The sequence below is a fragment of the Anabrus simplex genome, chromosome 7 (assembly GCF_040414725.1).
Source record: "Anabrus simplex isolate iqAnaSimp1 chromosome 7, ASM4041472v1, whole genome shotgun sequence".
In the NCBI taxonomy this organism is placed as follows: Eukaryota; Metazoa; Arthropoda; class Insecta; order Orthoptera; family Tettigoniidae; genus Anabrus; species Anabrus simplex.
Genome location: NC_090271.1, coordinates 156,829,455 through 156,854,866, shown reverse-complemented (window position 1 = coordinate 156,854,866; position 25,412 = coordinate 156,829,455). Strand labels below are relative to the sequence as shown.

General features: G+C 37.0%; 1 protein-coding gene across 2 annotated transcripts in view; it reads left to right on the top strand.

Moving 5' to 3' along the window:
- Uvrag (UV-resistance associated gene) overlaps nt 1-25,412 on the top strand; it is a 270,030-nt gene that overhangs the window by 217,864 nt on the left and 26,754 nt on the right. For both annotated transcript variants that reach the window (XM_067151386.2, XM_067151387.2), the window contains 2 exons: nt 6,324-6,496; nt 6,612-6,838. In XM_067151386.2, the coding sequence (XP_067007487.2) occupies nt 6,324-6,496; nt 6,612-6,838 (400 nt within the window). The remainder of the gene's footprint in view (nt 1-6,323; nt 6,497-6,611; nt 6,839-25,412) is intronic.

Here is a 25,412-nt window from a genome sequence, read left to right as displayed (position 1 = left end):
GGGGAGAATGTGACAAGAAAACATAGAATGGCATAAATAAAGTTAAATATCGACCAGCAAATTTCAATTTTTCACAGATTTGACATTAAAATTAATAATAATAATAATAATAATAATAATAATAATAATAATAATAATAATAATAATAATAATAATAATATTAAACCCCTCAAAGAATGGGTAGACAAACAAGGTACAAACCACAACACAGTAAGATTAAACAACTCACACAAAATACAACCTCATAGACGCATAACTAACGATTCCAAATTCCCACATAATCATACTTTTACGAATTTACTGCATAACTGATACAATGAATTTGCTTGCAGGCGTGTACAGTTTTAGTTTTGAAGGATGTGGTCCTTGGCTGTACAAGATCACTTGCATAATATAGACTTTCCAGTACTTACTTGAGTAGAGTTATCCAATACTAATACTTGCCATGTTGTTTAACGGTTAATACACACACAAAGTTTTCTTCTTACACCTATGAAAAACTTAAGGTTGGAACACACTGAGAAACATTTAAAATGTACCGGGCATAGCCCTAACGTCCTCGGAGTTATCCACCAGAGTCGGGCTCCATTACTAAGGCCCTCCCATTACGCAAAGATGTCTCTTTAAGAGCACCACCTAACGCAGCCATGTTGAAAGCTCCAACGCAACGGACAGACTGCTCTCTCTCATATCGAGCATCCAGAAGTCCGCCGCTCCAAGCATTCAAATTTCACACACTGCGCAGGGCCGCGGCAATCAAACTATAATCGAGCGAATCAGATTAATCCAACAAATACGTAACAATATGAGATATAGTTTTGAATTAATTGAGCATGATAAATTCCACAACTAGGCAACAGTTTCAAACAATGAATGATAGATAACGTTTCGATTCACAAGTAGACATGCCAGATAAATAAATAATTACTCGTAGATGTTTTCATGTTGAAATTCCATTATGCCAAATAAATATTAGTTGCCATATTCACGTCACATAATGAAGTACTGTACCATTATATCTGACTGCGAGAATGGATATTTAACGCAGTAAAAATTTTGCAGTAGGACGCCGCTTGTGAGGGCGTGATGCTACATAGAGAGCGGGAAGCGAGAAGGTGATTTCCCGAGGCAAGGCGTGGTCATGTGTGACGAAGAAAGAATATGTGAGGAAGAGAGAAAGAGAGATGGGATTTTGTCTGGGGGAGAGACCTGCCATCTTAACAGAGATTTTTAGCGGGAGCAGACAGGCCCACCACATTACGGAAATTGAGTCGTAATTCCTGTAATTGAAGGTTTTTCAGGAAAATAAAAAGATGGAAATGGTTGCTAGAATTTTACGAAGCTGTAGATACCTCTAGGTTTATTAACATAGAATGAGTTCAATAAATATGTACCAAGCAGAACCACCGTGGGAAGCTCTGTAGTGGCCACATTCCAGACTCAAGTTGTTTCTCGGTACTTTCCCTGGCGTCCTTTGGTGTGTTGCCTCATATAAAAGCTGAGTGATATGGGAGGAGATCATCCAGTTGACGATCATATTGCTGCCAGAACGCGTCGCACGTCTGCCTAGATTGCGCCAGAAACCCTTTGTTCAGAACAAAGACAGTGTGTAATTATTACAGAGCGATAACTTTGATCCAGTGGATAGGTGACTTACAGAGTTACAGGCGGTGGATTTGTAGGTGGCGCGATGTTCAGATACCTATCAATGAGATCGCGTGTGCTTAATGGTATCAGTAAGAAAAGAACGCCGTGCTTATAGACTTGGATAAATAGCGGTAGGGGCGAAGCTCCCAAGGTGCCGAGGAAGTGTGGACAATAGGCTAAGGAGGTCTATATTTATCCTCTGATAGACTGTTGAATGCAAGTTAAGCGGGCATAAAAACTGCTCTGGATAGTCTCTAGAGCAGAAAATAGTTTGTGGCACAGTGCACAAGTTAGCGAGTATGCAGTTATACGAAAATGGAGGACGAGGAGTGTGTATTGCAAAGTGTTAGCGCTGTGTGCTAGCTCAACCTAAATAAATGTCCAGAATGTGGCGTTGTGTTTAAAGTGAATATTTCATTGTAGTAAGAAGTCGAGATATTCTGAGGGGAGTGAGGTGCAAGAACTTCAGAACGTGGCTTCGAAGACGCTACCTTGAACGAGGCATCCCTCAAGAAGAAGACAGCATCATGGGCCAGCGGGGCAAGAAGACCAGACTCCATGAATCGACCCTGGCGGAGACCTCTACCGTGATGGGCTAAATCATGCTAGCCTACCCGGATGGAGAGAGGAGGAGATCGATCAACAATGAGATAAGTGGACCATGAATTACTAGACATATGGTAGAGTTAAGATGTCACGCAGAGATATTAGAATTAAACGTGTAAATATCAATATAGGATTTGATTGTGGCCGATCAGGTTGCGTATTAAGATTGTTTTGATATATCTAAGGGTAAGAGTAGTTAGATTTGTTTTTCTGTATCTTTATGTAAAGCAGACAATGAGGTAATATTTGTTATCGCGGCAAGAGGTAGTGTGCCTAGTGATACATATTTGTTTGAGTACGATAGACCGGATATTTTCCTTTGGGTCGATCGTGAAATACATTTTACCTGTAGGATCAGGATCACTATGTGTAATTCCCATTGTATTCCAGGGGAAGGGCAGACATACCTGCGTAATGTAAGGTATGCATGCTGATGGTATTTATTTAGTTAAGGGGCTCTATTTACGTGCCTTAGACGGGCGTAAACTATAGCGGAGGCGCAGGTTTTAACACTATTCGACTCTGTGCTACTCTGTCAAACGTTGGGTTTGAACCTCTGGCCCCCAAGGTTACTGTTGACACGCCGCATATTGACGATGGTTTGATGTGATAGTATGGTAGAACACGTTATGTGATTTAACTGCGACCCGGGTGGGTGATTAAATGAAGTCAGGTGCGTATGTGAGATGTGTCTTTCCTCACTTATTTTGTGGCCATTTGCTGCTATGTGTAGAAGCTTGAAAGTCCCTTTGTGAAAGAATGTAGGGCAAGACGTCTAGCGGTAGTTTGTTTACAAGTTTTTTTTTTTTTGATGTGGGAGGGGGCTCCAGACCTGACTGCAGGTCAATGTTCACCTGCTCTGTATTGGGGTGAGCTCGGCCATTTTTAAATCGCTCTGGAGGTAGGTCATTCTCCTTTGGCAGAGAAGCCTTTTGCAAACACAGTGCGTCACTTATTTTAACCATTTTACCTCCTGTCCCTTTTTTTTTTTTTTTTTGATTCGCATTCTTAGGGTTGCGTATTTTACTAATGTGATCTTGGCACTATGCTACTGTTATGATTGCCATGTTGACACAAAGTTCTGCCTGGTGGACGTGGGTTCCCGTCCGTGTAAATAGGATATTGAGGGCGCTAGAGTAGGTTATCTGAATTTATTGTGCTGCTAATTTTTATGTAGATAAATATCCCGGTATGGGAGGAAATTTTCATAACAGCGGTAATCTCTGTGGGTATCCTTAATTCTACCATTATATCATTTTATGTCGCAGACATAGGGATGCAGTTTCCATGTGGGGGAACACATCCGGTCTTTCTTGGTTCACAGATCGACAAACTTCAGCATAACGTCATTATCCAGATTGTATTTTCTTTGTTTTCCTTTTAATTTGTAGATGTGAGCCTTTGGCGCACTTATTTGGACACTCCAGGTGCAATCATTGTAAATAATATGAGTTATGAATACAAACTTATGCTCAAAATTCTGATCACAGCGAAAGTGTTCCTCATTTCTTAGTTTAATGTAGTGTATGAGGTCCCCATGATCCTCTCGTCATAAGAACCCAACTATCGACCACTTCTGCCGACTGCAGCTGAGCTGGTGCCCGTATGCAAGAGAAGATGAGGAAGTAGGTATGATCCTGCAGTATTGATGTGCCCTGAAGGGTATAGTACCACATGCTTCCATTTGCGAAAACTTTCATAGGGCAACAAATGTAGGAGTAAATCAATTTCTCGGTTGCATTCTCCTTTTGGACTTCTTCGGAAAAGGGGTATGTGTCATCTTTGCTTTGAGACAGATCTCTCATTCAAAATCCTCTTCAGTTTGGATGACTTTGTTTCCTCCATCTTCAAAGACGTATTCAGACCCACCATCCTTTCACTTGAAACAATGGCAGTTAGCTACGTGAAACCATGATATCCCGCTTTTGGTAGCCCTGAAGATGGTTTTTCGTGGTTTCCCATTTTCACACCAGGCAAATGTACCTCAAATGTACCTCAATTAAGGCCATGGCTGCTTCCTTCCCACTCCTAGCCCTTTCTTCTCCCATTGTCGCCATAAGACTTATCTGTGTCAGTGCACATAAAGCAGATTGTAAAAATAAAAAATAAAAAACTTATATCACAAAGTTAAAACTCTAGGGAGGCCAGAAAGAAATGCACGAGGGGAAAGAACGGAATCTCAACGTTTCATGTGTCACGTAATACAAATAAATGTCAATAGATAGCAGAATTAGACTGTTTTGGAATAAGTGATTCGCTTGGCATGACAATCGCATGCGTTTGCTCATAGATTAAGACTACCACGCATGTGACACTCATGCTCCCAGCTTGAGAGGCTAAATGCTGAATGCAATGCATATGCAGATATAATTATCAATAGCTTAGATTCAAAATAATGGAGCCACTTATTAGAGAAATAGTGTGGATATAGGAAAGGAAAACCATGTATAGATAATATATTTGAGAATGTATGTTGAAAATATACATTGCCTTTGTTGACCACGAAAAGGGATTTGATTCAATAAATAGGAAGGAATTGTGGTATGTAACAGAAAATCCTCTACCCAAAGCATGTACAATAGTTTGTGTAATTCAGTACCGTACTCCTACAAAAGGGCAGATATTTCAGACCTGGACAACAATCTAAGTTTGTCATCCGAACGGTTCATTAACCCGTGAGGGGTCGCGTCCAGTCTTTTCAACCATTTCTGTTTATTTTTATCAATCCTTCCACAAACACTCTTTATTACACTTCCTACCCCTCGGTACCTTTCAATGAACTCGTCCACACTTCTGTCACACCACTCTTATCCCTCTCCACTCTTTCAGTGAGTGACAAACTGGCTATCCGGTCGTTTTGTTCGCAGGTGACTTCTCACGTTACCTGTATCCGTTCTATTCAACCATACACGACTCACGGCGTAGACTTATTTAGAATGCAGAAAGTGTACTGTTATCATTCATTGTTGAGTAGAGCAGAAGGAGCATTGTCTAGATGTGTGTTAAATGAAATTAAACATCATTTTAAAAGTGTTTTCCATTAACAGAACTTAAATTTTTATTTTCAATTTCATCAGCAAAAGGCAATCTCATTATTATAAATATTATATTAAAAAGTGTTTGTCTTTATTTAAATGGTATTATCTTATATTATTGTAACAATAAATAGTACATTAAGTAAGTGTTTGGTGCTTTATTGATTTCTGGTCGAAACGACCGTATGCGACTCATGACATTACACTCGACACGCGACCTGTTGTGGGTTAAGGTTGCAGCCACTTTCTGACTTTAATATGTTTTTGAAACACATTTTTGAATGAAACTGCCATTTATTTTGACAAGAGTACAAGAGCACATATTTTCAATGCATTTAAATTATTGGGAATCAAAATATAGTGATCAGCCATTTTACCTTTAGGTGAATTCCATTTTAATGAATTTGATGTCCTGTTATCATGTTTCTATGGTAAATGTATTTCCTGTCCTCATCTATTGTTTTATATTGTCTTCAAACATCTTTTGTTGCTGTCTAAAATTTTTACTTGGTCTACAGATTTCTTGTACCAGTATATGATGTAAAATAATTCAGTTGAATACGTTAGTGCTCTCTCTTCTGTCTGTGGGTTGAAATTTGTTGTATGTATGTTGGGTATTCAGCCCAAAGGCTGGTTTGATCCTCCACAGCTCCGCCAAAGGTTGTCATAATTGCCTAGTCATCACAGAAGAGGCGTACTAGGGAAATGAGGAGTGATGTAGTTTCCCGTTGCTTTCCTTGCTGAGCCAGAAGTTGCTATTGCATATCAGTTCGCCAAGCCTACTGAGATGCATGCACTAACCGACCCTATGAGTGATATTTTCCCACCATTCATAACAGGGACTGGTGGTAAATAAACAAAAGGTGTTAAAACAAATTTATTACACTTTAACAGGAAAGAAGCTGACTGTGATTTTTCTACCAAATACATTACTGAGTATAAAAGATAATGTGATGTTGTTAGTGTGATTTCCCTTTATTATGTCTATTGTTAGTAATATAAAGAACAGTCTATTTCATGTTGACATGTTTTTAGGTTCAGAATTAATGAATAAATACCAGAACTTGCACAAGGAGATGGAAGGACTGAAGGAGTGGAGGAAGAATTACATTGACACAAGAGAGGCTTTCCTTCACACTAATGCTCAATTGATCTTTCGCAGAAAACAGTTAATCTCAGAATTAAATCAAATTTATCCTATAACCCAGGTTTGTACCCTGATAATTCAGCAAAGTTTCAAAACAAAAAAAAACAAAACAAAAACAAAAAAAAGGAAAGATAATTGTCTCTGCTAGTTATGTATTTTCTCTGACTTGTTTTTAGATATCAGATGGTAAATATGCTATCTGTGGAGTACACCTACCCAACTCAGAAGATTTTGCTGGCCATGATGAAGTAATGATTTCTGTGGCCCTTGGGTTTGTTACTCATGTCATCCAAATGATTTCAATATTCCTGCAAGTGCCTCTGCGCTACCCTGTCATTTACTTTGGGTCAAGAAGCAAAATAATTGATCATGTGGTAGAGAAGATCCCCGAGAAGGACAGAGAGTGAGTATTTCAGTTCATTGTAATAAAATATTTACATTTTAAGTTTTAAAACAAATATTACATGTTATATTTTAATCAAATAATTTGATTCTTGCTTGGTTTAATGAAATAAACTTATCTTCCACAATATTTTAAAATTGAAAATGATATCATCAGTAACTGCAAGTTTTGGTAAGTAGAGGGAGAAAATCTAATTTCTATTTTTTGGATATCTGTAAATAAATATTATACTCATCAAGGCAAATGAGAGTAGTGAAAGTCTAAATAAGAACGTTGTGGTGATTTGGGCCTTTGTTTTTAATGCAGGAGGTGTGAACCTATTTTTCATGACAGTTGTATGATTCATCTTGTAAAAGAAATTTTACATGTTTCTATACCTTTTCAATGGCAATTTAGGAAAAGCGAGAGAGAATGCACTGAAGATATGTCCTTAATACTAGGGAAACCATGAAGTTTCAGCCTACTGATTAATCCATAAGGACAATAAGAAATTAAAATATATTCCTTAATTTTTATTAGAATTGTTAAAACGTTGCAATATTCTCGGGCACCTGTTCTATTTATTCAGAGTAGTTCCATACAGATGATTTTGTACAATTGGGAGTGAACCTCTCAGTATCACAGTTCATATATCTTGCAGAACGTTAGTAGAACTCGAATTTGGAAAATCTCACATTAATTTTGGAAAAAGTCGTTTTTAATTTGGAAAATGTCAGAAAAAGTAAATATATATTTGGAAAAAATAACATCAATTTCATAAATTAGTATAAAACAGAATTATTAATGACATGCTATATGAAACAAATTTCAGAAGCAAAGGCCTTATTAATGCTTTTGGTTGCAAGGGCAATAATCAGTGTATTGTAGCCATTTTCTACAAATGCTTATTGCATATTGTATGTACTTAAAGAAATCAGTAAGGTGATAAATTCTTCTGTTCTGAAGTTACCATGAAAAACAGGCCACAAATTAATTGTGAAAGAAGAGGCAGGTACAATAATGTCAGACGAATGCCATAATTGTATCCTGAGGGAGGTGGAAAAAGGGAGAGGCTGGAATGATTGGATTGGAGAAAACTGTCAACTTATCGTACATTGAAAAGCATCGGTGAACATCTTATTGTTAGAAAGAAAAGGGGTATCGTCATTTCTTAGTACAGTGTGTCAAAATCTTTTTATGGAGGTTAATAACTTAAAAGAAAGTGTGCCATCTTCGTGACAGAGTAAACTCTGATGAGAATAAAATCCAAAGGAGAATTTGTGTAGAAAAAATGCTTGGATTTGTTGGTGAACAGAAACATATACTTTGTATTGATGAAACAAACTTCAGGCTCTACTACAGGAGAGGCGCACAATGTTAAGGATGTGGAAAAAGAACTCTTATTAAGGTACCAAACAGTAAGGAACCAAACCTTTATATTGTGGGCTGCATCTTTTTGATAGAGGTAATTCTGACGGAGGAAATGTGGCACATTCAAGAACAATTATTAAATTAATGTAGTAATGGTCCACCTTTCAATACTATAATATGTAATATTCTAAATTACATTAATTAGGGACTAGTTTCGGCCGGGGCTGGCCATCTTCAGCCTTAATGTAAAACACCCAATAACTAAACAAATGTACATGCACACAATTGACATAAAACAAATGAAAACAAATATATACAAAGTGACATTAAAAACTGGGATGGAATTATGAATAAATTTGAAAATGAACTAGGTTCTAACATCTTGAGTATGTTCATCATTGAGAATAATTTCAAGTATTAATTTATATACACAGAACTGTTAGTTCTAATACTGCTGGGAACCGGTAAATGTTGATCCTGTAGTTTGTCATCAAATCTATTTGTGTGGTGTTAGCTATATGTAATCCATTGGACACTGCTGTAAATAACCACTAGCTGATGGGGAACTGTTAGATGTTGTTTCATCCTCAATCAAAATAATAAATGAGATGCTCTCATGGTGCTTGTTAAATCTTGCTGAAAATGTTGTTGGACATTGTCAGGACAGCACATGAAGATGTGGTTAACACAGATACATTGTGTCTGGTATAAAATTTTTGCGATTCATTGTGGTGCCCATGAAATTAACCTGATAAATTAGATAAAATTAAATTAATGAATTGAATGGGAGAATGTGTTAGTTAGATGGCATAGGTTATATGAGACTTACCTCTCAATACAGCATGAGGTGTGTGGTCTGTTGTTGAGTGTGCTTCAGAACTAACTGTTGTGAGATTCAAATGAAAAGGAAGGAGGGGGAGGGGGAGGTGAAGGTGGGGTGGGGATGGGGAGGGGGGATTAAGGTGGGGCTGAAGGATGTGGGAAAAAGGATGGCTGTTGAGGAAATGTGCTGTGAATATTATGAAAAACTGAATTATGACTTGTTGGTTTGACATTGCTGAAAATGGGAATTAGAAGGTCAAGAAGGATGATTTCCTGTGCTCCCTAAGACATTATCTGCAAGTGTTAGCAAGCAAACAACGATCACAACATGCAAGACGTTCTAGATAAAGCTTCAGCCCATTCCCGTTATGGAGAACTAATGCCAGGAGTTTTTATAAGGATTCAGGTTTGTCATCTAGCTCCTTACAGCTACATGTTAAACCCAATTGGACATATCTGGAGTGCAGTAAAGACAGCTACCATATTTACTCGAATATAAGACCCGTTTTTTGTCCTATTTTTAATGCTGTATACTCGAGGAGGGTCTTATGTGCATATCTCAAAAATTAGGAGCGTATCAAAATATCCATTAAATAACTATAGATAGAACCATCCTCAAAAATATATGTCAAAACAGAAAATGTATTATCAAGTTTCAAAAAATATAATTATAAACTATTATAAAATATTAGTCTAATATAAATCTACCACAATTGTGGCAGTATCTGCGAATGATAGGGTAGGCCTAATTTCACATTCCCTGCGTCTGAAACAGAAAATACCATTGGGGATATTCTTCTTTTAAAATTAAGAGTAGAGCGAAAGACCACAAGGTGTGCAACCAGTTTTATCATCATATCTGCCACCATCCACCCCTTCCCATGAACGCAGATAATAATCCGTTTGGGAAAGTTGCCCTTGGGCAAGTTTTTTTTCTTTTATATATAGCATATGGAGGAAGTTTCCTTCCATCAGCCGTAATTGCCAGCATTGCAGTACAGCACAATTTCTCATCTCCCATGGTTTTAACAAGTACACTTGAGGCTCCTTTGGCATTATTAGTGAAGCATCTCGGCATATCAAAATAAACGGGAGTCTGATCCGCATTTCCTATTTGCGATGGGAGAAATTGGTGTTCTTGCCGCTGTCGAGACACGAACCAATGGAATTCTAACACACTATCCGTGTATTCCTTCGGCAGTTGCTGACACAATGACGAACACATCCATAAAGCCAGGTTGTTTCTTTGCATAAAATGTACAACCCAACCTCTGCTTGCTCTAAGCTTGTTTCCACTGATTCCATAATTCTTCGCGATTTCACGTGCCTTAATTTGTAGCATTTCATGAGACACACTGTTGCTGCTGTTCCTGGTTTTCTGTACCCACACCAACACTTCTTATCCAATTCAGAATATTTACTCGTTTGCGGTCCGCGGACATTTTGTAACGCTGCCAGATAGAAATAAGTGGCAATTCTAAGAGCATAAATATGTTATTGTTTAAAAATATTTTAAGAATAAAGTATATAAATTCACTTTTTGAAATTACTTTTTCCTAATTTAAATTAACTTTTTCCAAAATTAAGGTTACTTCTCCCAAATCTAAAGTCATTTTTTCCGAAACTGAAATTACTTTTTCAGAATATATGTGAACTTTTTCCAAAATTGAAGTAGAAAAGGTGTAGATCAAATGCATTAGGCAGTCAGCATATATCTCTGAAAATGTATGTTACCAGAGGATTCATTTAGCTCAAGGAATGTTGCAGATTTGAGGAAATTTATCCTCTTACAGTACTATCATATTTACAAGTGTATTAGGACACACACACACACACACACACACACACACACCTTGCTTTTCGAGACGAAGAAAATGAAAAAAAAAAAGTAATTCATCAGAGAAGAATAAAGATTCCACTTCGAAGCGGGTACAAGCCTTACTGCAGCTGTGATGACATCACACAAATTTGTGAATAGTTTCATCCATATGACCCATGCAATTAAAACACGCCGAAGTCATGCGGTATATCTGTGTTTAGAAATGTCCGCCTCCGTGGCGTACGCCTACTGCAGCTCTGATGATGTCGCACAAATAGGTGAATAGTTTAATGTCCAACCCACGCATTGCAAGCATGGATCAGTCCTGTTATATGTCTGTTTTTTTTGTTAAGAATGTCTGCCAGTGTAATGCTTAGCACAATTAGCTGCCGTTCTTGGGAGCCTGAGTTCGATTCCTAGTACTGTACTGCCATGATTTGTGAATGGCGGGAAGGTTGATATGCAGTAAAAATGGTACATATAACTCCCCTTCACTGAGGGCATGTCTAAAGCGAGCTGCACTACATTCGGATGAGGAAACGAGTTTACTTTAGTTGAGAAATATTCACGGTTGTTGCTATTAATGTAGCATCAAGTGTCAAAAGTTTCATTTTTAGGTTCCGTATTGAATCGAGATTTACATTCAAAATTGTTAGGTTTGGGGATAGTGATAATTATAAAGTCATCACATATTCATTTTATTTGGGACCGGTTTCGGCAATAGGGTATGCCATCATCAGCCTAGGAAGTAAGACAAAGACATTGGACACAGAGTACATTACATTTCTTAAAATGATTAACAATATTGTTTTAAATGTATGTGCTTGAACTGAATTACTTTACATATGTACAAGGGTTTTTATCATTAAAATTGAATATAGAAAGGTGTACACCAAAATATTTGTACAGTTAAAATTACAAAAGTTGAATGAGGTTTTTATTTTCACATTGTAAGAATAATATGGGTCGTAGCTACTATGTAGTCATAATGGTATATATGAAATTGAGTTTCTTACTTCAGTAATAACATTATCAGTCATTATAGATAGGCTGATGGACTAGTTACAACAACCAGTTGTTTACTGAAAGTTCCTCGAGGATGTTCAATAATTATTCAACTTGGATATAGCAGTGTGTGAAGTTTAAATAAATGTCTTATATGGCTACAACAGTCTAGTACACCACGCTTTTAATATACCTGTGTCCAAATCAGACTTAAACAAAGAGTTGAATACTATACACAGTATTGCACTCCACAATGGCTACAACCATAACTTCATACAACGCATAATAAATAAATTAAGGCACCGACCGCAATCTACTTTAAAGAAAGAAATAGATAAATCCAAAACCTTCTCATCGTTCACCTTTAAGCCTAACATTTACAGGGTCACACACATTTTTAAGAAGCGTAATGCTAACATTTCTTTCAGAACCAATAACAGAAATCTCGACATACTGCATAATTCTAACTCAGTTAATGTTTCTAACCCTTTCGACAAGTCAGGTGTATATAAATTCCACTGTAACAACTGTGCCAGCACTTATATTGGACAGACAGGTAGATCCTTTAAGATCAGATACACCGAACACGTAAATGCAATTAAATATAGAAGATTTTCTGCAGTAGGGCAACACGTAAATGACTATAAACTTCAATTCCAAGGTATCAATAATGATATAGATATTATCGAAATAATCAATAAGGGCCTAATACTTTATCTAACTAAACAATGTTTCATCCTTCTCGATCAGTACTATAATCCAAACCTTAATGATATACCTGAAAACCCTACAATTCTGTTTGACACACTTATCTCAATAATTAATAATCTGAAATTACCAAAAAATCAATCAATTCACAACATAATCCATAACACGCTTGCTTATTACCCCCACCGTAGTCCCCGCTCTCTCGATCTATGTCCCTCCTCTACTGCGACCTCCCCTTCCCCAACCTAATATGCTCCGCCTCCCCCTATTCTCTCTGACGGCCTGCTGTCTGCTACTTAGTTTATCAGTTCCTGTTTTACTCTTCAAGTTGAACTTGGCACTTGAGGTGAGTTTCTATTTACATATAATTCTTTCCAGGCATTTGTCTCATTCGTTGTTCTAACACGCGACTCGGTTTCTTCTCTTAGGTTCCGTCTTTGGTTCAAGATACTTCCAGAGTTTTTACAAGATCCACGTGATAATACTACTCTCTCAAAACCTCGTCTGCTCTACTATATTATCTTACAGTTTTTAATTACATGAAACAAGCTTTAACAGCTTAATTTCTTATAATAATAATAATAATAATAATAATAATAATAATAATAATAATAATAATAATAATAATAATAATAATAATGTATTGACTCTATATCCAATATTCTCTATTGGATCATTTTTAAGTTGCAATTTACGGTCATGAAAAAACCAAGCCATGCAATGAACTTGCCCATTTTACTTAATGAACTTCAGGGATATAATAACCTGTGATACTGTGTCATATCACTAGATTTTAGCTATATAAGAAATTTTTATACAAAAATACACACAATGTCAAGTCCAAGTTGAATGCCTCAGAAATTTTAATTAGTACACATTTATGAGGAACTTCTTTCACTTAAATAACAGGCTGTAGCAATTAGCTCTTCAGCATATCTATATTGATTACAAATGTTTAAAAATTGACATCAAGATGTTCAAATAGATAAACCAAATTTTACATATACCACAAAAAACTGGAAAGTAGTTAACACCTGCGGACACACAGATCAAGCTATACAAGGGACTTATCCTTTTTGTTTACTGAACCCTTGTGGATATAATAACCTGTGACACAGAAGCCTTACTATATTTTAGCCATATAAGACATTATTATTATTGAAAAATGCGCACATGCCGTGCAGAATACCATTACATTACATTTACATTACATACACATTACTTTTCTTTGCTATAAGCTACAATGGATTTCTGTCTATTCCTGCATTTTACAATATGGTATCTATCACAGAATTCCAAGCACAACTCACACACACATTCATCATTTGGTTCGTGAAATAATTTGTTGCAGCACACCTTGTGGTGGAAACCATGGATCGCCAATCTCGTCGTCACGTGTCGCATATCATGATTAGCTTCCATCCAGGTCCTGTCTTGCATAGCAGATATTGCATAGAAGTCCTCTGGTATGTTGTTTTTCTTCTCATGCAGATCTTGTATAAGCTGTTTGAAGCTGGTACTAGCTTGAGGTATGAGCTCGCATCTCAGATCCTCTATTAAGAAGGTCTTCCTGGTAAGCTCATACACCAGCCTCGATCTTGCATTCTGCGGGACTCCTAAAATTCTCTTCAGGTATCTAGCCTTTACTCGCTCCAATTCTTCCAGCTGTTTGTACGTGAGGTATTCTGCCACTAATTCTAGGCCATACGTCAGAACAGGTAGTATCTTTAACCTAAACAAGTCCATAGCTGTGCTGATCGATAGTTGTGTGATGTTCCTGATTTCATTCATAGCCCTAGTGGCCGCCACTGCTCTAGATCTTATATGTAAACTGAAACTCTTTCCCGTTGTTTGAATTGTGGTACCTAGATATTTAAAATTGTTAGCCCTTTTGAGTAGTTTGCCATTGCATTTGATGTTCTCTGCTTCAGTGAGTCTTCCTCCTTTCCTAAATACTACCAATTCCGTCTTCTCTTCGTTTATCTGGATGTCGTTTCTCTCTGCCCATTCACATAGTGTGTTTAGCGATACTTGCAGTTTATCTATATCTGTCGCTGCGATGGCCATGTCATCAGCGTATACGTATGTGCTTGTTCCTGCCATTCCTTTGGTGACATCGTTCGTGAGAACATTAAACAGGATAGGGCTGAGTGGATCGCCTTGGAGGACACCGTTCGTCTGCGACAGCCAGTCAGATATGCCTATTCCATCGTCTATCTGTATGTAGTTTTCTGCCAGTATATTCGATATCAGGGTCGTTGTGCTCGTTCTTCCAATTAGTTCCTCCAGTTTATCTATTAATACCTTTCTGTTGACCGTATCGAAGGCTTTTCAGTAATCAACAAAAACCACATAAAGTTTTCCTTTTGGTCTTTCTATCGTCTGTTTTATTTGTTCCAACAGGTTTTCTACTGCCAGAGTCGTGGACCTTCCCTTTCTAAAACCAAACTGTTCCTCTGGTAGAAGGGGTTCTAGCTTCTCTGCCAGCCTTTTGGCAAGGATTCCTGTTAGGAGTTTCAGTAATGTAGATTCCAATGCTATTCCTCTATACGTGTTTGGGTTCTCTGTCTCCTTTTCCTTTGTATAATAGCTTGATTGTTGACTTTCTCCATTCGTCTGGTATACTTCCTAATTCTAAACATTTATTTAGAAGGGAGGTCCATATCGGTAAGTATTCTTGTGCTGTCTGCTTTAAGTGTTCACTTCTTATTCCATCTACTCCTGGTACTCTGTTATTCCTCATTTTCTGTATCGCTTTCGCAATTTCATCTGTGGTGAAGATCTCGTCAGCTTGTGGAGTCATAGGTGTCTTAATCATGGGTCTTGTTTCTTTTGAGCAAATTACTATTCTTATATGATCTATCCATGTTTCCATACGTATGTTGGGCTGTATTTTCTGCCCTTTTGGCCTCAGAGCTCGGTAGGGGTCTTCTTCTGCCTCCTCTACCATTTTCTTATGTTCTTTTTCCAGGTGTTGCTTTTTCTTCTTTTTTATTAAGTCCTTGTATTTCTTTCATTCTCGTTGGTATTCTTTGGTGGTTGCGCTTGCCATTTGTCCTCTAGTTTTATGTAGTGTTTTCAGTGTCACGTTTCTTTGTTCATAACATTCTCTGTCGAACCATGGCCTCGCCTTCCTATTTGAATCTTGTGTGGTGGCCCCACTTATTATAGTTGATTTCAGCCATGTAGCGGCCTCATCAATATTTCCTGCTCTTATTGCTCTTTCAACCTTATCTTTTTCTTTCATTTTCCCTTTAATTTTTTCCATGTCCAGGGTCTTGCCAAATGTTATATTTTGTCTTTCTTCTAATTTGCTACTTCTACCGTTTTCTATATTTAATTGTACTGGAATGTGTTTACGGATGACTGCTGCATTGCTATATCCAAGTTGAATAATTATTGAACATCCTCGAGGAACTTTCAGTAAACAACTGGTTGTTGTAACTAGTCCGTCAGCCTATCGATAATGACTGATAATGTTATTACTGAAGTAAGAAACTCAATTTCATGTATACCATTATGACTACATAGTAGCTACGACCCATATTGTTCTTACAGTGTGAAAAAAAAAATCTCATTCCACTTTTGTAATTTTAACTGTACAAATATTTTGGTGTACACTTTTGTATATTCAATTTTAGTGACAAAGATCCTTGTACATACGTAAAGTAATTCAGTTCAAGCACATACATTTTAAAAGAATTGTTAATAATTTTAAGAAATGTAATGTACTCTGTGCCCAATGTCTTTGTCTTACTTCCTAGGCTGATGATGGCACACCCTATTGCCGAAACCGGTCCCAAATAAAATGAATATGTGAAGACTTTATAATTATCACTATTTCTTGTATTGAATAGGTGGATCCCCATACCTAACAATTTTTAATTAATATAGCAGGCAAGATTATTAACAAAGTGATTGTTTAATATCTCGTAACTCAGGCCAATATATATTTTTTTTTTAGAGAAGTAAGTTTAAAATGTGATCAAAACAGTCCAGTCATAACGATCGTTTTACTCGCCAACGTACCTAACAAATAATAATAATAATAATAATAATAATAATAATAATAATAATAATTTTACGTCCCCACTTCAAACGATTTTTGGAAACGTCCAACAAAACATCCTGTGCATTAATTAAAAAATGGAGGCAACGAACGTACGAAATTAAACCTTTTGATAATAAAATACATTACCACTACACCTGTAGGTATCCATAAATGCGCAAACTTCCCTGTTACTTATTTTCATTCTTTTGGTCATGGATCTTCTGACGTTATCCGGACACTTGATAGCATACCTAACCTAAACAATGCTGTCTCTCTTTTCTCATTTACAGCTGTTCAGGTAAATCCTGATGTAATAAATGTAGAGAACAAGCATTAAATATACTTGAAAATAAGGGTCTGACTTTCAACAGTCGCAGGTATCCAAGGAATGCTTCCAGTCACTATATATTACATTCGGAAGTACAATTCGTAACATAGCCTACGCTAGTTATCAGCTGGTGGTTTGGCATGCTTTCTACAGCATGGCTTTATTTGGAAGGAGTGTCTTCTGCTACATATACATGAACTGGGAATACCAGAAACCATCTCCAGAAACCATTTGGGAATATATTCTCACTGTTTGAACTCTATAGTCTGGAACAAAACTATTTTTAAAAGTTTCAAAAAGATGGGGTCTTGAATGCTCTCAATTGCAGTGCATGGCTGTTGAAATGGTAGTGAAGATGACATCATTTGGAAGTCATATGTTCACTGCACAAAATTTCAAGTTATCACATATTGGACACCCTTTGTGTTTTTTGGCTGTAAAAGTGAGGGGAAAGGGGGGGTCTAATATGCAAGTAAATATGGTGTTTCTTTTCTATTTCCTTCTACTGCTATATGTCCTTCATCTATTTCTTACACACAGTTAAATCTTGCTTTAAGCTTATACATCTTGGTTTTCCACATATGCTAGTTTATGCCATCTACTCCTTCCCATTCAGTGCACGGGCAGTCCTTACCTTGGTCATGGAGCCTTGGTGCTGTGGTGAAGTCACAAGGGCCTGTTTTGATTTACATTCTTTTTCATTCTAATTACACATGCAAATTACTTGAGCATCCTTTTGTGAATTGGGTCTATTAAGGGTGCTTACTGGGTTTGACTTCTAATGAAGTATTCTTATATTTCTGACTGGTCTCTGCAGAATTCTCATTTCAGACACCTGCATCATACTTGGTACTTTAATCTCGAATTCAAGCTGTCTGTGCCTTGAAGTAAAGTGGAGGACACACAAACTGCCATTGATTTTTTTTTTTTTTTTTTTTTTTTTTTTTTTTCCCACCACTGTCCATGGATACAAATATATAATCAATTTTTTCTTCAACTGTATGTTTAGAGCTACAAATGTCTCCTCTTTTGCCACTGCCATCACTTGGGTTTTTGTGCATTGTCCTTCATCCCTTTATCTTCTACTGACAAAGATCATTTCACTACAGAACATGTATACTTATAAACTTGAAAGTATTCTATGGAAGAAAATGTGGTGTAATACAACAGTTATATAATGTTCTAAATATTTTTCCAAATGATTTTGACTGCTTATTGCACGTACTGGCAGCAACTCATTATTGAATCATATAAGATACCCTCTTATATTACTAAAAACTCTAAATTTAGTGAAGATACCATGAGAGAAATATGAATTGGACATTTGACCATTGTCAAAGAAACAAATAAATAGTAGTCATTTTTCACTCCAAAGCCAAATAACTTCTGTATGCTCAATGTTGAAATTCCTTCCATCATTGTCAGTATTTTAAATTTACACTTACACTGTTGCATACAGCTAACAAACATAGGCTGAAATACAATACTTATTTCTTTCTTATATACAGTGGAGGATTAAGAATTTCATCTGAAGTTCATTTGCGGTACACATCTCAGTTGGTATGAAAAATCCACAGCCTGTTATCAGTCATTCAACAGGGTCAGGAATGGAATGAATGAAACCCCCATCTGGCGACGATGATAGGAATTGTGCCAGCTGCCGAAGCCTGTCTCACTCCTCTGGGGCAATGATTAATGAATGACAGATGAAATAAAATTATATTGGAGCGTGTTGCTAGAATGAAATACGACAGGGAAAAACCGGATTACTCGGAGAAAAACCTGTCCCACCTGTGCTTTTTCCAGCACAAATCTCACATGGACTGACCGGAATTTGAACCACAAAACCCAGCGGCGAGGGGCTGCTGCCTGAGCCATGGAGGCTCTCATCTCGGTTAATATATATTACCGTATTTGTCGAATCCAAGACAACCCCTACTTTTTCCGTCAAAAATAAATCAGGCTTTAAAATAATCTGTTTTGTGAAATCACAATTTTATTTATACTTATAACAAATTTCAAATTTAATTTGAGAAAAAAAGTAAACTACACAAGTATCGTGTAAATCCTACTTACTTCCTTAATCATTTTCCTTAAAGGTATCTGATTCTTCCTTTCAAAGAATTCCCCTTCCTGAGCGTACATTCGTATCTCATCTCATGTTATGGCCATTCCAAACTTCCATTTTTCACGCACATACCTCACAATTTCAAGTTTGACTTCTTTAAAGCGTACGCTAAAGGCCACTAAAAGGCTTTCTGATACAGTACACATTCTTAGACTATTTTTATCTTCATGCCAATGCCAAACATTGGCTTAACCTCTTAGCATAAAAGCCAGAGTTTATTTGGGGTTTTATATATTTATATAAATAAAATAAATATACTCTGAAATGTCGCTCACTGATTGGTACCTAATTTAAAGGCCCGAATATACTCGTTTCTTGTTGTTTTTCAGTATTTCCGCCAGATATTTATAAAATTATTACTTCAGGTTTCTATTTTTGCCAAAAGATGTCTCTGACTCAATCGTAGTGGATATCAATGACTCAAGCAGCTCGTTTTCGTGGCCTATTCATATTTATTGCTATCTAAGTGTGCTTCATCTGTTAGGTGAAAATGGAGAATGAAGAAGAGTTTGACATTGAGTTTAGTGAGTCTGATAGTTCTGTGTGTGCAGTGCTAGAGGGCAGAAGGCACAAAGGGAATCCAGGTACATATGTAAGGAGTGCAATGTAGCATTGTGGGTTGATCCTTGTTTTAGGGCATTTCACACAGCCACAAACATATGAACAATATCTTTCCTTTACAGTATTGAGTGTCATGTTATCTTACTTGACATCTGTTTAGTGCTGTTATTTATTTTATATGTAAGTTAAAAGAAGAACCCATAAAAATATTAGGAGTATACTCAGGCTTTTAAAACAGGAACTTTCCAGCGGTTATATTTCATTGTTAAGTTCGCAAAATTTACTTTCATTGTTACCACTGTCACTGTTTTTCAATGAAGATTCAATTTTAACAATTAAAAATAGGAAAAAAGAACCACAATTTTGTAAATAATTGCTATGTTAAGAGGTTAAGTTATAACGTATTTTGTTGCGGCTGTCCAATTATTCTTTATTTCTGCATGTTTAATAACCATTAACTGAAAATTGGCATAATATTGACGAGAACCCATTGAAAATTTGCCGGCAATGCCTGTTCTGTGTGTGTCTAAAATATGGCGATCCGTAACAGAAATATTTCTGCCTGTCTAGAAAACTGTTACTTATACTAAGTGTCAGGTACATTAGAACATAAAAGGTTTCCACCTGTTCAATACTATTTATTGTAACCTAAAAAAGTTACATATGAAACTAGTTTCAGTCTTGCTAGAGACCATCATCAGTCAAAATCATTAAAGTTCATGGCAAGACATGGATTATAGATAGATTAAATTTATGAAGCAAGCATGTGTTGTTGATATTCGGTGCAAGACAACGGAAGAGTTGAATGTTAAACACCCATCACGATCACACGTCTCCTGTAAGTTATCAAAGTTTTCTTCTATTTAGAGAATGCACTTCACTAAAGACCAGGTGAAACACTTAAAATACTAGCACTTGAAGAATCTTCTTGAATTCAGTTCTCCACATTCCTCTCTTCTTCCACCATTCCTCTTCCATCATTTTATCTAGTCCAGGTTTTTTCTTCTTCTTACACTCCTCTTTATTGAACCTATCCACATTGTTGTAGGTCTCCCTCTTACTTTCTTTCCGTCGGGAACTTCATCTCATGTCTAGACCATCTTAGTTTACTCCTATCAGTTCTCTCATTTAGGTTTTCCATTCCAACCTCCTTTCTCACTTCTTTGTTTCTCAGTCTGTCTTTCCTATCATACTTCTTATGTACTTCATTTTGCTGGCTTGAATTTTACTCTCCTTTGTACTTGTCAGATCTCATGACATTTTTAAAAACATTTTAATACACTATGTTTACCTTTTTTATCACATAAGAATATAGTCTTCTGATGTAAAATTCTGATTGTTTTAGAAAAAATGTAAGTTTTGTTTTTTTGTAACATTTAATGTAGCGGAAGGTAGTCTAAAGAGGCCAAAATATGTTCACTAACTGTGTAATGATTTTTTCAATTTAAAAAATGGTATATAAATGTATTTGAAAAAATGGTATATAAATGTAGTATTGACTAGGTGGACAATTATACAGTCAACCCCCTATACAATGCCCCCGTTAGTGTGCCACCCTCGCGTTGTGCCAAGAAGTTGCTGTGCCTATTCATGTATTGTCAACATACCGTAAGGGTATGTCATGGAAATGTTGCAAAATATAGCCAGTGAGATTTCCTGGAATTGAACTGGCAACAGTGGCTGTCTAGGGCAAGGTATACAGTGCTCAGAACCACATCTTCTACCACAGGCAGCAGAGTAAGCCTTTTGTTCCAAACTTCGGACTTTCCAAATTCCTGTTCGCTGTCAAGTTTACAGGTTTATTTATGATTTTAAATTAGTGAATGGTTACAACAGCAAACAGGAAAGGTTTAAAGATAGTACATGAGGGTGAAAGGAGTATTTACACACATTATTCAAGCAACTATTGACTCGAATTCTACTCTACTGTCCAGTGTTCATTCAGTTGTTACATTACTGCAGTGTCATTTGGGAATTAAAATGAAGAGAGCAGTCATGTCCCTTCAAGAAAAATGTGAAGTTTGTGAATATAGTAAACAGTTTCCAAAGACTATAGGCTATCACATCCCACTTTTCATTACTTAGGGGAAAGACTGTTAGTGGCAGGTGTATAGGTAACATTGTGATTGAGAAAGAAAAGTGACTTAAAGAACATTCTTCTGCTAATGCAACATGGAGAGCTGGAGGATGCCTTAACTCTCTGGATAAGCCAGATTAATGAATATCGTGAAACAGTGACTGACGAAGTAATTATCAAGAAAGCAACATAGTTTAGTGACAAAACAGGAATAAGGGGTTTTCATTACAGTAACGGATGGTTGGCACGTTTTAAGAGAGGCATGGCTTTTCACAGCACACTAGAGAAGGTGAAACAAGTGAAGTGGGTGACAACATAGTCTAATGGAAGGAAAAGATTCTGTGATGTAATCACAAATATCCATTGGAAAATGTTTCCAACATGGATGATAAGCCACGAACCTGCTACGCTGGCGTACCAGTGGGGGAGAGGTGATACTCCCACGTGGTGCATTCCAGATGGTGGGTAGGGGGATCCTAACCGGTTTGCCGGCAGACTTGAGGGAAATAAAATACCTCTCGCGGACCAAACACACAACCCCCTGTGGGTGGGGGCCGCAGACGAAGAATACACCCACGGTATACCCTGCCTGTCGTAAGAGGCAACTAAAAGGGGCAACCAAGGGATGATCAAGTTAGAACCATGAAACTACTTGTGATTAGTACCACCACGCGGGCAACACCATGGTTCGCTTTTACTTGCGCGTAGTACCACTATTTTAGGTACCAAATAGGTATGTGATTAGTAGCAAACGAGAGCGTGACGGCTTTTACAGTACCTGTGCTTATTAGCACTAGGAGCGACACCATGAGATGATGGAACCCGTGGTTCTGGCTTCCCTATGATTAGTACCCACTATATGAGGAATACCACGGGATAGTACGAGTCCCTATGGTAGTACACTTGTGTGATGAACACCATAGGTTTGTGTTGCCTGTAAATGGCGCCGCATTGTGTGAAAACTTAGGTCTGTAATACATGTGCGAATTTCATTACCTGTGAGTAGTACCATAATGTGTGGAATACTGCGAGTCTACGCTACTTTTGATTAGTACCGCAACATGACAAATACCATGGTTCTACTTTTGTAGTGGTAAGTACCATTATGAGGGGCCGCTGACTTGGTTTTTGGACTCCTTCCGACTACAAGCATCATCGATTCAGTATTGTGCTATAGAAGCAGTCCTTTGGTCAGTGATACTATTGTTTTACGCCAGCTTCTGTGCATGTGGGGCCCTGTGGATCGGTTCCACTGATCGTTTTAAATTCATATCCATCCCTCCATTCAGTCTTCGTCCTCACGTTTTGAATTTTGGTCAGTGGAGGATTTTGTACTTTTAATTTGTCATTCCATTTTGTTTCATTTCGTACCATTAGGGGCCGATGACCTGGATGTTAGGCCCCTTTAAACAACAAGCATCATCATCATGGATGATAAGAGAAGATAAGACAAGACAATTTCTTCTGCACCTGTAAAAGGTTCCCAGAAATCCAAGGATAGCTTTACTCTAGCTTTTTGCACAAATGCTGATGGCAGTGACAAAAGAAAATTAACTGTTATTGGGAAAGCTGCTTGGCCACAATGCTTCAACGGTTTTAATCTGATTTGTATTTTGTCTACCATTACAACAAAAAAAGCATGTATGATTGCAATTGAATTTATAACCAGGTTATGGGTTTTCAATGAGCCATGAAGTGGGAATGGAGACATGTCTTATTTATCCTTGATAAGGCAACTTGTCACAAGGCAGAGCTGCTCAGCAATGTAACTGTTGAATAGTTGAATTCATACCACCTAACTGCACAGGATTCCTTCAACCTCTAGATGCTGGAGTCATAAAATGCTTAAAATCAACCAATTTATGGAGTGCATTAATGATTTGCCAGTCAGTCTGTCACTTAAGGATGCATTCTTAATGATATGGCGTTCATGGGATGAAATTACATTAACAACAATTAAGAACTGCTGGAGCCATACAAGGTTAAACAATTAAAAACTGCTGGAGCCATACAAGTTAATCCCTCCTCAGAAGGGTTCCTTAAGATGATGACAATGCTGAGGAAGAACTTAGAATTGTGTTAAAAGACTTTGAAACCTGTGCCCCTTTTAAACACGCTTTAGCAATGGAAGAATTCTTATTTATAGACAGCCAATTGTCTACCTTCAAGGAAATGGGTAATGAAGACATACCGAAGACTGCACAGCATGATAAGGATTCAGACTCGGAAGGTGAGGCAGATTGTAACGACTAGCCATTTCCTTCAAGTACAGAAGTTACGGAAAGTTTAAAGAAAATATGGGTGTATTTAGAAAAACATTGCAGTGATTGTGCTGTGATTCATTACATGATCGCTGTGGCTAATGCAGTTCAACAGTTAAATGAAAAGAAGCAGTAAGCAGCGATCACAGATATCTTCCACAAGGACTGAAGTTTAAAAAAAGCATTAACAGTGCAACTTCGTTTATTATACAGTATTATATTAGTGTGCTACCATAATAAAAATAGTCCTGTTACTTGGCAAAATAACAAGGGTGCAGAAATTTTCTCTGAATTGAGGAACCAGCCCAAAAGTTTAGGTGCCAGCAAGAATCCCACCAACCTGATACCTATAAATAAATAATAAAGTTGTGCTACTTAGCGTTGACCTTGGTTTTATTTTTTCTAATCTTGACATTTAAATCATCCAGAAATATTAAATTAAAGAGCTGTAGTAGGACTATTAGCTGTAAATGTTAGTGTCAGTTGTGTTTTACAAAATTCAGAAGATACTGAGCATAGACTTCCAATCTTACAGAATAATCACCTAATTCTTGCAGCGACCAGGCGTGTGCCTTGTGGTTTTGTTACTAAAATTCTGCTAGTCTACAGGCCTAACATGATCAAATTTATTTACTGCAGGTAAATTCATATTGCACATCATCAAATCAAACAAAATGTTTCTTTCTAATGACGATCTGAATCTGTCTTGTAATTTTTACATGTAGTTCAATATTGCTGAGAAATAGCTGCTCCCTATGAAATATGAGAGAGAAATTCTTTGGGATTTCTAAAAAAAAATCCAGAAAAAATGCAGCATCCTATCTCACATGATGCTGTAAAGATTGGAAAAACACACACAACAGATAGTAGCTGACCCAGAATAGGAAATCTGTCACTGCTTGCAAATTCCAACAGTTCACCCCCACCCCTGTGTTTTTTTTCTTTTTTTTTTTAAGAATGAATTTTTTACCACTCATTTTGTATGCATTATATGTAGTTCCCACCATTTTCACATTTTTCAAGTTGCTCTTTGAAATGTTATGCCAACATTGACATGTCATCAGTATCATAATTTTCCAGATCAGTTCCAGGTGTCCATACAATGGTATCAGATAAGGTTGTGCATTTATGTTCAGTTTTATGAACCTAAATATTTCCTTCAATTATCTGACGCTATGGCTAATTAGTTTTTCTTTCTGCAAATCGACATCAGAACTAACAACTGGTCCAACTCCCTTCAGTTAAATGTGTAGCAAAATACCACTAGTGAATGTGTGTATTAGAAATTTATCTTCATTTGGACCAGGGGTAGTTATGATATTGTTATGATATTGTACTTTTTACACGTAGTTCAATAGTGCTGAGAAATAGCTGTTTGCTCTGAATTGGAGAGAGAAATTCTTCAGAATTTCTAAAAAATCCAGAAAAAAGTGCAGCATATTAACAAATTAAAAATCAGTGAAT